Genomic DNA, 12,500 nt, shown 5'->3' on the forward strand with positions numbered 1-12,500 from the left:
AGAGATTATTCACACACACACACACACACACACACGCACACGCACACGCACACGCACACGCACACGCACACGCACACGCACACACTCCTGCTGTAATTAGTTGACAAACAGTCTGTTCAGCCAAGACTGCGGATCAATCAGTGCATGTGCAGCCCTTCCTAAAACCCGAAGCTACTAAAATACTGCAGCGATGTGGTTTACTCCACATTTGACCACTGCTGACTCCAGTCTGGCTCTGGTCATCTTCCAGTCCGGAGGGGATTTACTCAGTAGCCATGGTTTGGAGAGATGTCCTGGTTCCCTTTAATAGCATTAAGGGTTCAAACCGTTCGGGCTGTAATCTAGAGAGAGAAGAGACTCCAGCAAATGCCTTTGATCTCATTGCTTTTGGCTGTTTAAAGTTGACACTTTAGCTGAATGCCATCGCCTGCTTTCGTTTGTGCTACACTGGTTCCACAGTGTTGTAAGAATTGCCCTACACCTGTACTTAAAGAATGTACATTGACATGCTTGAGGAACGCATTGATTTTTTCAGTCGTATGAAATCCAGGAACGTCTGCGCTGTAAGATCTGCCTCATGAAGCTGGCATGCAGATGACAGAGATGCTCTGAAAGGATAAAATAAACGCTTTTTTGGGGTTGTGCTTAAGAGAGATGAGAAGAAACCATGGACAATGAAACATGCTTATTTTTTTAAACAACAGCACTGACAGCAGCACAGGCACAGAAATGCTTCTGAATATAAAACAGCGCGAAAACCACCATGCAAAATAAAAATGTCTGTCTCTTGTTTTTGTTCTGAAATGGTTTAAACAAAAACTTCAACCTTTGAAATATGCAGAGTTCACCCACTGTAATCACTGCTCTGTTAAGCAAAGGTTTGGTATTTATATGACAGAAGAGGAGCTGAAAACTGAGAGCTTGCTTAAGGGCATGTGTACTATACTTTCCATAATTTATAGATATGTGTGTGTGTACATGCATGCCTGTCAATGCATGCACACGCTCCAAAAAAAAAAATTATGTTTTGCTGCTTCTATAACTAATTTAAAATGAGCTGGAGCAACACAATTCTGAAGTTTTTTCTTCAATGTTTTACATTCAATCCACTTAAATTTGTAATAAAAAGCATTAAGTTAAATAAATCGATTGAGTGAATGGGTTGCGTGTGACCCGTGCATGCTATCATGTTCATCATCAAATATTTACTATGATAAAATAAATGCATGTGTGTTATTTATTTATTGTTTTAAGGAAAGCATTCTACAAGTATCCACGCAATGAAGTTCTCCTATACTGTTGCAGTAGCAGGAAAAGTGATAATGAGAGTTTAACAAGCCCCATAAATCAGTTAAGTGTGAACACGCTTTATTGCCCATAGATTACACTTGCCATTGTTTGACAAGGGTCAGACTTCAACCCCTTAACAATTTATTTTCCCCGCTCACCCGAAAACGGAAATCTGATATCTCCCCACCCCAAAAACAGAAAGGAAAAGAGAGAGAGACGATGCAAATAATAATATGCATCAATCTAATAATTCCAGCATGCTTGATTAAATTGCGCGTGACCTTAAAGTCCCACAATGCAATGCTTATTTTAAAATCTAAATGAAACTGAATGCAAAAAAAAGTGGATGTTTATGTAAGCAGCAAACGCTAACTTTTCTCTCAAGACTGAATGTCCTTAACGTCTCTGTCTTCGTCGTTTGGAGATATTTTCAGGGCGATATCTGCATGATCTCCAGCTCTGCGCGTTTGCAGCGGGTTATCACCAGTGCCATTCCTCCTTCTGTCTGATGTGTTCCTCTGATTGGCATCAGTGCCCTCAGATATTTTCAACAGATCCTCCACTCGCGGCCATCTGGGCCAGATCGCAATCGCTGGCTTCATCTGAGCCGTTAAACTATTAAATCCACTATATCCTTTCAGCGAGCACAAGTTTAGAAGCGACCCCATGACAGAGCAGAGTCCCGCGCGCGGACACACCGAGCACCGGGAGGAGAATACACTCATTCGGCACATGCATGCATGCGTTGGGGGAATTAATTAACAAAATGCAACAAAAATAAATACAAATGCATGCTTTATTTAATTTTTAACTCAGTATATAATAACTAACAATAATGCATTAATTAATTGCAACTCAAATATCACGAAGTCTGTAAAATATTGTTTAAAAAAAAGAGCACGTCGCGTTTTTATTATATTTAGCATGCATCACGTTCATTATTGTAAGTGAGGGGTATTCTGCTGAAGATGTGGTGGGATTAGTGAGATTATTGTTACCGCACACACACACACACACACACACATCTTAAATCGCAAACTGTTAGACCACAGGCGAAGTCTTTATCTGTCATGACTATTATTAGTGGTATTAATAATTTGGGGGGGGGTTGCAGTAGCTAAATGGCGCTCGTGTGCATGTTAATGAAGTGCTCACGATTATTCACGACATCACCTCGTTCAGTATTTAACAATGAAACATAAATACAAAGTCCCCAACGCCCCCCACCCCCGTGTGTATGCTTGTAAGTGCCTCTGGGTTAGAAGTGCGTGCGTGTGTGTGTGTGTGTGTGTGTGTGTGTGTGTGTGTGTGTGTAAGAGAGAGCGAAAGAGAGAGAGAGAAAGAGGGGGGGAAGAAAAGGAGGAGAAACTCTATTTGACACATATTTACTGCACCGATTGTCAATAACTAATTAATCTGATTTACCAAATGAAGTAATTAATATTTTCGCATAAATATAGCCGATATTAGTTAAATATCGTTAGAAAGTTCGTGAATTTAAACACGTTTTAGTGTCATTATTATAAAAGAATGAATGCATGAAGAAACAAAACAAATGCATGAGGTTTAGAGTATGGAAATGCACATCTTTAATTATTTAAGCTCACTCCAACAAAAACAATAAAGCCAGTGCCTCATTTGAATAATTCAATTCAGAGGATAATTTTTACCAAATGCTCATAATCCTGTACACAATTTTAGCCATCACTCATCGCACAAATAAAGCACCTTCCCAAAACAAAATGAATGCGGTTTGTTTTGCTCGCCAATACCTTATGAAGATCAGTGTCATCGCGAGTGTTGCTTTAATTCTCCAGTGTTTATAAGAATTACAAGCCATTCAAATAAGTTCCGCGTCCCTATCAGTTCATTTCCCCAGTGCTGGGCAGCTGTAAAATCGCGTAGACAGGTTGTCACACTACAGTGAATGGATTCTAATGCTAAACATTTAACATACAATCCTCCAAACAGTGCAAAAGTGGCCCTGGCCAATGCACTAACCACATGCGCCAACGAGGAGGAGCCTGGGACGCCAATCAAAGCATCAACTTCAAATTGTATCTGAGAGATCAGCCCAGGACCTAGGGGCAGAGACATCAGTTGGAGCTCAATTGTTGATCTGATCACATCCGACGGACTTGCTGCAGAAGAGAAGCTGAGATTTAAAGACGAGCGTTTTCCCGTTCGCAATCTGTGCCGCTTTTCAGAGAGAGAGAGAAACTCTTGCACTTCTCGCTTTGGTGGGTTATTTGCTTTTTTGCCTGGTTTTGGCTTCCGACGTGGCGAAGGAGATGTCTTTCCCCCAGCTGGGCTACCCGCAGTATTTAAGTGCCTCCCAGGCGGTGTACGGAGGCGACCGACCGGGAGTTCTGACTCCGTCGTCCCGCGCGGGGAGCGCTGAGATCGGGGGTAGCGCGTCTGCGGCCGCCGCTGCGGTGTCTTCGGTGTTGGGCATGTACCCGTACGCACACAACTACAGCGCCTTTCTGCCTTACACCAGCGCCGATCTGGCTCTTTTCTCTCAAATGGTGAGTCAATTTCTGGATGAACTCGTTCTCGTTTTTTTCCGCTACTTTTCATTGTTTTTTATTCCTCAATCGTAAAGTCTGCCAACCATTTTTTTGTGATGGTCGCAGATCAACATAGCGTGCATGGGACGTTTCTTTTAACATTTATAGTGCAAGTTTTGAAATTGCATTACGGATCTAATGTGATAAATAAGCTACGAAATGCGTACAATTATTTCCGACTTTAGGATCGTGTATGAAAAGTTTTATTTCGACTCGGTTTTGGAGTTGGAGAATTGTTGTGCCGGCGGTATTATACCAAACATGAATGATATGCTTTAAAACATTACTGAAATATTACAATTTTTGTTTTTGTCACAGAGTGATTTGTTAAAATTGTTTAAAGCGAGAATTGTTCGGTTCGCAGAGAGAAATCATGTAAAGCCGAGTTATGGTTTGAACCCCTCGCGAAACTGCTCGGTGACTTTTCCTATTTTATTTATTCATGTATTTTTAATTTTTAAAGTGATTTGAATGATGAAATGTGGTGCCTCACAACAAGGGGATCTCATTGGACTTCTCTTAAAAAGAGACAGTGTGAAAGATGTGTCAAAAAGAGAGTTGTGATTAATCCGCGGTGTTGTTCGTGTTTTGTTTAAACCTGATTTTCATAGAAAACATGTCACAATTTTATAAACATTATTTAATGATTACACAATAGCGCAGAACACTTTTCCCAACAGTTTTAGGTTTTGGATTGGGCTGATGTGTTGTTACACTGAGGAATAGTTGGACGTTTGTTGCAGCTGTATAACATATTATTATTAATATTAAATATGATGATAATCATAGGCCTTTATGTCACGGGCCAGCCTTTCAGGAAACTCCCACTAAATCGCACTCAAAATAATGCTCTAATACTCATATTTACCGACGATGGCCTGTTTTCATTCTTCTTTTTTGTTATTGCCACTCTTAATAAGTTTGTGATTATATTTATATATGTTTCATATGCGCGCCCGTGTGTGTGTGTGTGTGCGCGTGTGTGTGTGTATCTCCATCTGTGGCCTAGCTTTTTTTTAAGAAGACAATGTTGGTCAAAGGTCAAAATAAACGTTAGTTTGCTTATAAAACAGAGGGGAAACCTTACAAACCTGAGGTTTTCAGAAGGCCAGCTGGATTTAAAAAATACCATGATTAAAAAAGATTTAGTTAAAGTTTGGCATCATTTGAGACTATTCTTGCATTCATGTATAATACAGGCACGGCTGTGTATAATAAAACACTTTATCTTATCCTGTGTTCCCTTTTTTCTGCCCTTGTCAACCTCGCAGGGCTCTCAGTATGATCTGAAAGACAGCCCTGGGGTCCACCCTGCCAGCTTCGCTGCCCACACGAGCCCTGCCTTCTACCCCTACGGCCAGTTCCAGTACGGAGACCCCGCCAGGCCCAAAAACGCCACCCGGGAGAGCACCAGCACCCTGAAGGCCTGGCTGAACGAGCACAGGAAAAACCCCTATCCCACCAAGGGAGAGAAGATCATGCTGGCCATCATCACCAAGATGACCCTCACGCAAGTGTCCACATGGTTCGCCAACGCCAGAAGGAGACTCAAGAAGGAGAACAAGGTGACCTGGGGCGCCAGGAGCAAGGACGACGAGAACATTTTTGGGAGCGACAACGAAGGAGACGCCGAGAAAAACGAGGATGAAGAGGAGATAGATCTGGAGAGCATAGATATCGATAAAATCGACGACAACGATGGCGATCAAAGCAACGAGGAGGACGAGGACAAGCGCGCGGAGCTGGAGAGCCTGCAGGAGAAGCGACACGCGCCCAAAGAGCCGTCGGATGGCAACAACAACACCACTAGAGTTCTGTCGCCCGGTCGACAGGGCGGTTTTCAAGTTCCGGTTAGCAATAAGCCCAAAATATGGTCGTTGGCAGAAACAGCGACCAGTCCCGATAGCGCGCAGAAACCTACGTCACCTTCCGTTCCCGTCAGCCACCCGGCCTTCCTGCCCAGCCACGGACTGTATACATGCCAAATCGGCAAGTTCCACAACTGGACGAACGGCGCGTTTCTAGGACAAAACTCTCTGCTGAACGTGCGCTCTTTCCTGGGCGTCAATCAGCACAACCACCCGGTGCAGCAGCAGCAGACGGGGCCCGCGTCCCTGCAGGTGCTGTCGGCCGGGAACAGCGACAAGATGCCAGAGGACCTGAGTCCAAAACACATAGGTAACACACCAGGCCTTTATTAGTATTGTTTATTACACCGTTATTATTGTTATTAATAGTTATATAATTATAAATAGTATTAAAATAAAATAAAAATGCTCAATAAATCTCGAGTCAATCTAATTCCAGTTTTCTTTTATTTTAAATGTCAGATCGGGAAAATGTCCTCAGAAATGAATCACCAACGCAACCTTTAAAGTCGTCGTTTCGTCCTCTTCATGACAGGTAAATGTGCATGATATTCTCCTTTTCCCCCTCCTCCTCCTTCATATATTGTTATTTGTTTATTAGTAGCAGTAAGCTATCATTATACAAGATGAAGTGGCTGTTTTTAAAACTGCTTATCGGAGAAAGACTCTTGGGATAAAGCTATTTCCTCACAGACAGACAGAGAAAAAGCTGCGCTTAGCGCTTATAATAAATAGTTGCGCTTTTCCTGGTGACAAAAGGCCACGAGTTCCCCTCCCCGCACACTCAGCGGCTCTCAGGAGAATAACTACTTATCAAGTCACCGAGGCTGTGTGCCTTTCCTAAAGACCCCTGGGAACAGTGGAGCTCGGGGGAGCAGTCCTGCGCAAACTTTCCCCTTTTAAGTGCCACGATTCCTGCAGACCCGCTGCGCTGTTCTGGTGACCTGACTTGTGGCTATTATTCATTTGCTGGTGCTTAAGAGTCGCGCAAGTGGATTCAGTGCTCAATAGTGAGATTATTTTATTTAAAACGCCTGCATTTCAGAGAAAAACACGTCCTGAAATGTATTATTATTATTACACTCTATAAAAACTGGTGGGTTATGGTAACACAACAGTACATCATATATGCACAAACCCACAATTGGGTTAAACAGTGTCATTTAAATGAAATAGAATGAAACCCATCGATTAGATCAAATATGATGAGTGTTTTGTTATTATATATGATATATTCCGATCACTACGACTATTATTTATATATATATATATATATATATATATATATATATATATATATATATATATATATATATATATATATATATATATATATATATATATATATATATATATATATATTACTCTTAATGAGGAATAATGTAAAGCCCGGTGGTCCAATTTAACTGTGATCATTGGTTATAACATATCAATGCATGGCTGTTTTAACCCAGATATGGACAAACCTAACTGTGTTGTTAAAAAGCGTTCAATTTAATCCCTCCAACATTGTGCTTGTCTATATCAGAGTCATTTCTTTAGAGTATGAGCATTTAAATGCGTGTTTATCTGAAATCCTCCTTGTTTCAAGACCCTCAGCAGTTGTTTTGAACATCTCTCTTTCCCTCCACAGTCCCAGAAACCAGCAGGAATCAACACAGAGGGTCCTCACAGCGCTGTCCTCCGCTTGATCAACACTTGATTTGCCCCTCAAAAGGACTGATGGCACTAATAATGGACACTGAAAGCGAAATCAATTCAGCGTAGCGTTGAGTCTCTCTAAAACAACCGGCCGCTGGAGTTGTACATAATGACACCTGTGATCCCCCCCTTACCGTGGGACATTGGTAGGCGTACTTTGTCTTTATGTGTTGGTGTTTTCCTTTAAGGTGACCCACATTTGTAAATAGCGAGTTGACGGAGTTTGTCCAGATCATATATTTTGTCTAATAAACTAAATGAAATTATAGACACATTCATTCAGAGCTCTCTTTTTGTGGTTTGGGTCGTTTATGAAGAGATAATCGTTTACATTTTCTCATTATTATTATTATTATTATTATTATTATTATTATTATTATTATTATTATTATTATACTCAAAACTCAGATATGGACAAACTAAGATTTGGGTTGAAAATGTCATTTAAATTCAATTTTAAAATTACCCCAGCTTGGGCGTTGTCCATATTTTGAGTTAAAACAAGGCAATATTATTTAAAGTGTACTGTTATTATTATTTTGATAATAGTACTGATATTATTACACTCTAAAAAATATGGAAAAACCAACCGTTGGGTTGAAAAAATGCGATTTAAATAATATTTTAAAATCCACCCAGCGTTGTCCATATTTGACTCAACGTTGGGTAAAAACAGCCCAGCAATATTTAAAGTGTATTATTATTATTATTATTATTATTATTATTATTATTATTATTATTATTATTATTATTATTATTACTATTACACTCTAAACAAATATGGACAAACCAATAGGTGGGTTAAAAAATGTAATTTAAAAAGTAACCCAGCTTTGCGGTTGTCCATATTGGAGCAAACGTTGCATAATTTATAATAAAGTATTATTATTATTATTATTATTATTATTATTATTATTTTATGATTGTTATTATCATTATTATTATTAAATGCATCGCAATATATTTTCATAATTGATCATCTCCGATAAAAACATTGCTAAAGAACGCTGAGAAAATTAATAAATGTATTTTTAAAAAAAGGTCATTTATTTTGATTTGCATGAGGCTCAAAATGGAATCTCCAGAAATTTCGCGGGAGTCTTCAGATTCAATTGTTAAATGGAGCTGCTGCAAATGCATTGAGGTGCTAATAAGAGACCAGATGGCTGCTGGCGGCGGAAAATGGACCGAAGCAGCTGGGAATATCATTAAGTAATAATGTGGGAACGCCCTGTGCAAACAAAATCAAATGGTTAAAATCTAATCTGTCAGAGGGAGAGAGGAAAAAAGGAAAAACTCGATACGATAATAAATTATTAATTTGTTGAGGAGAGTGACATTCAGTTCAGAGGGAGTGTGGATTGAGGCTCTCAGCGTCATCAGCAGGAGACAGACAATACTCTTTAGCATTTATTATCTAATCATTCAAGACACACATTCACAACAATGCACTTTTAATAGCCGCCATGCAAAGTGGCCGTATTGCACTTCCTGACAGCCAGGAAAAAAGGGGTGGATTTAAAAATATTTGGAAGTGAATATTATTTATTTATTTATTTATTTATTTATTTACTTATTTTAAAGAAATGCAGTGTTGTTTTAATTTCTGTTGGGTGAAATGTGGACAAACAAAACCTTGGGTTATTTTTTTCCGATTAAACTTAAATTACTCTTGGGTTTATCCATATTTTACCGTGTATTTTATTTATTTATTTATTTATTTATTTATTTATTTATTTATTAAATAGAAATGCTTGGTTTTAACATCTGTTGTTTTAAATTTGGACAAACAACCTTGGGGTTTATTTTATTTGACAACAAAACTTAAATTACACTTGAGTTTAACCATATTTGACTAAGCATATTATGTATTAATTAATTTATTCATTTATTTATTTATCAATTAAATAATTTATTTATCAATTAATTAATTTACTTATTTTAAATATAGAAATGCTGGGTTGTTTAAACTTGTGTTAAGTGAAATGTAGACAAAAACAACCTTGTTTTTTTTCAATTAAATTTAAACTACTCTTGGATTTATCCATATTTGACAGTGAAATCTAATAATCATTTATTTACTTAGATGTTTTAACCCGATGTTGGGTCAAAAGTAGACAAAAAAAACATTGTTTTTTTATTATTACAGTTTTTTCAATTAAATTTAAAACACACTAGAGTTTATCCATATCTGACCGTGAATTGTATTTATTTATTAATATATTAATTAATTAATTAATTTATTTTAAATTTAGAAATTCTGGGTTGTTTAAACATTTGTTGGGTAAAATGTAGACAAAAACAACCTTGTCTTTTCAATTAAATGTAAATTACACTTCGGTTTTTCCGTATTTGACAGTGAAATTTAGTGAAACGTGGGCTTATATTTGACCCAACGTTGGGTTAATATAACCCAGCATTTTTTTAGAATGTTTCCTGTTTAATAATAATAATAATAATAATAATAAACTTATTTGAAAATAATTCTACACTTGTGTTGGGTTGTCATAACAAAACGTTGTGTCAGATATGGACGAACATAACAGTTGGGTTAAAAGTATCATTTAAACTTGATTAATTAACCCACCGTTGTCCATATCTGACTCGGCGATGGGTTAATGCAACTCAAAATGTTTGGTGTACATCAATATGTTCACATACTAATTAAAACATACACAAAAGCCGCATCATATTGACTGATTTTGCAGCTGCGTCTTCAGTCACTTATTATGCTAATTATTTTATGGCATTGTTTGTTGAAGCTGTTTTTATGTTAATCTTGCCTTTTCGTATTTCACTTTCTGATGCAGTCAACCTGAAAAGCCAAACTGTAAATAAATGAAAGCTTGCAGCGACCTCTATAGATCTGCAGAGTCATTACAGCTGCTTTACATGGGCAATTCATCAAATCACTTAACATTTTCGCCCTCAAAACTACTTCAGATAAGAAAATAATAGAATATACAGTGATTAAACAGCGCTTTTAAATACTAAATATCATATTGAGTGCTTCAGATGCATCTTATATTATACAGCAACTAAAACTAATTGGGAAATTGTCGAGAGGAACGTTTGCGTGTTGTTTGCTCTAATATAATTAGGCCACCAAACAAGTAAAATAGGCGAAGTATGTAAGAAGTAGGATGTGTAACGCAATAAAGTGAAATAAAACACTTTATAAACACAAAAAACACTGGCAAGAGTGAATTAAACAGTCTATTTTGTGTCACTTAAATAGAAACCGAAATGCTTACATTTGAAGGTTTTTGTGAATGCATTGTTTTATTTATTTATATATTTATTTGTTGATTTATTTATTGTTGCATTAACACACCCACACCCACCCACATACACACAGACGATTAATAAATGCGAACGGAAAATTGTTGAGATACATATGCTTTAAGTTTACAAACCAAAACATCTCAAGCACAGTGTAGTATTGGTAGCCTATTATTATTATTATTATTATTATTATTATTATTATTATTATTATTATTATTATTATTATTATTTCCCCCGAATTTAAAGTAAATAAAACACTATTTCCAGCACTTCGACCACAAAAATGTTGACAACAATATTAATAATAATAAAATGATAATAATGATAACAATAATAATAACAATAATAATAATAATAATAATAATATTAATAATAATAATAATATTAATAATAATAATAATAATAATAATAATAATAATAACAATGCACTCTAAAAAAAAACGCTGCATTTTTGTAACCTAACGTTCATGGGTTAAATATGGACAAACACAACGTTGGCTTATTTTATTTTTTTTTAATGTAATATAAATGTGAGTTTTTATCCCAGTGGTTGCGTTTGTCCATATTTGACAACGTTAGGTTACAACAACCAAGCATTTTTAATAATAATAAATTAATAATAATAAAAAATAAATAATAATAATAATACCTTAACAACAACAACAATAATAGGCATGATAATAACGTGTAAATAAATAAATAAATAAATAAATAAACAATAATAGTGATTTTAGTTTGATACATCGGTAGATATGATATGAGAGCAGGTGCGCAGATTTTAGCGGTCTGCTTAATCTTGTTTGTTATGAAATAATCTTTCGGTGTTTTATGTGTATCTTTTGTCGCTAATACACACTCAATTACTCACTCTGTCCTCCAGAATACACAGTCAATTGTCTGAAAGAGAAATGAATGGATCTGGAGCCCATAATTACTCCTCTCACCCGCGCCCCGGGCCAGAATCCACAGCCAAAGGAGACGGGGGTTAAACAATAATAATAATAATAAAATCAGTTTAAATCATTAGCATAATCTCTAACGAAAGACACGGACAAAACAAAACTGAAGAAGGGCGTCATAAATAATGCATCTCACACGATCTGTTGCTTCCACAACACTAGAGAGATCTTCTAGTTTATTTGATACCATTTATTTTACATTACACCAGTATTTTACACTCTATGTGTAAACTGCAATTAACAGATGTAGCAGTAACGTGTTCTCCATCTTGAACAGGGCACACTGAAAAAAGTGTTGCATGAAAAACTGTTGTAAACAATTTATTTGTGTTGAATTTAAACAAACAAATTAAATTGAGCAATGTTCAACTTAATTTGTTTGTTTAAATTCAGCTTAAATAAATTGTTTACAACCACTTAACCTAAAAAAATTGAGTTTATCCAAGGAATCATCTTTGAATATTTTTTTTCAGTGCATAACATTTCTTAATAATTCAACACATCTTCAAATTCTTCAGTAATACTCACATTTTTACTAAATAAGAAATCAAAATAAACTCTCCCTTCAGTGAAACTCTTAAAAGCGTGCACACATCTCGACCAACTTCACCCTCTGCTCTTTCTTGTCTTGTTATATGAATAGCCATATTTTGCTTTTCCAACAATAAAGTTAATAATTTGCTCCTAAAACCAAAAATTAAATCAACCTTAGAAAAATTATAACCTTAAAATCAACAAACTAAAGCTAACTAATCCACAAACTAAACATAAAACTGAGCATCAGGGAAATCAATAAACAGTTCCAGCGTTTCATTGTTTTGCACATT

The 12,500-nt window shown here is 36.5% G+C and overlaps 1 protein-coding gene across 1 annotated transcript; it reads left to right on the top strand.

Moving 5' to 3' along the window:
* Positions 1 to 3,355: 3,355 nt before the first annotated feature.
* irx1a (iroquois homeobox 1a) lies at positions 3,356 to 7,697 on the top strand. The gene is made up of 4 exons (XM_056475933.1): positions 3,356 to 3,818; positions 5,132 to 6,038; positions 6,191 to 6,263; positions 7,362 to 7,697. The coding sequence occupies exons 1-4, from the start codon at positions 3,582 to 3,584 to the stop codon at positions 7,417 to 7,419; spliced, it is 1,275 nt and encodes a 424-aa protein (XP_056331908.1). The 5' UTR covers positions 3,356 to 3,581; the 3' UTR covers positions 7,420 to 7,697.
* The last annotated feature ends 4,803 nt before the right edge of the window (positions 7,698 to 12,500 follow it).

Source organism: Danio aesculapii, chromosome 16, assembly GCF_903798145.1.
Source record: "Danio aesculapii chromosome 16, fDanAes4.1, whole genome shotgun sequence".
In the NCBI taxonomy this organism is placed as follows: domain Eukaryota; kingdom Metazoa; phylum Chordata; class Actinopteri; order Cypriniformes; family Danionidae; genus Danio; species Danio aesculapii.

Excerpts from the sequence above, each read along its gene's own strand:
- irx1a (XM_056475933.1), top strand. The coding sequence starts at position 3,582 with ATGTCTTTCCCCCAGCTGGGCTACCCGCAGTATTTAAGTGCCTCCCAG. Across the intron at positions 3,819-5,131 it reads TGGCTCTTTTCTCTCAAATG|GGCTCTCAGTATGATCTGAA; the intron begins GTGAGTCAATTT and ends TCAACCTCGCAG. Across the intron at positions 6,264-7,361 it reads TTTCGTCCTCTTCATGACAG|TCCCAGAAACCAGCAGGAAT; the intron begins GTAAATGTGCAT and ends TTCCCTCCACAG.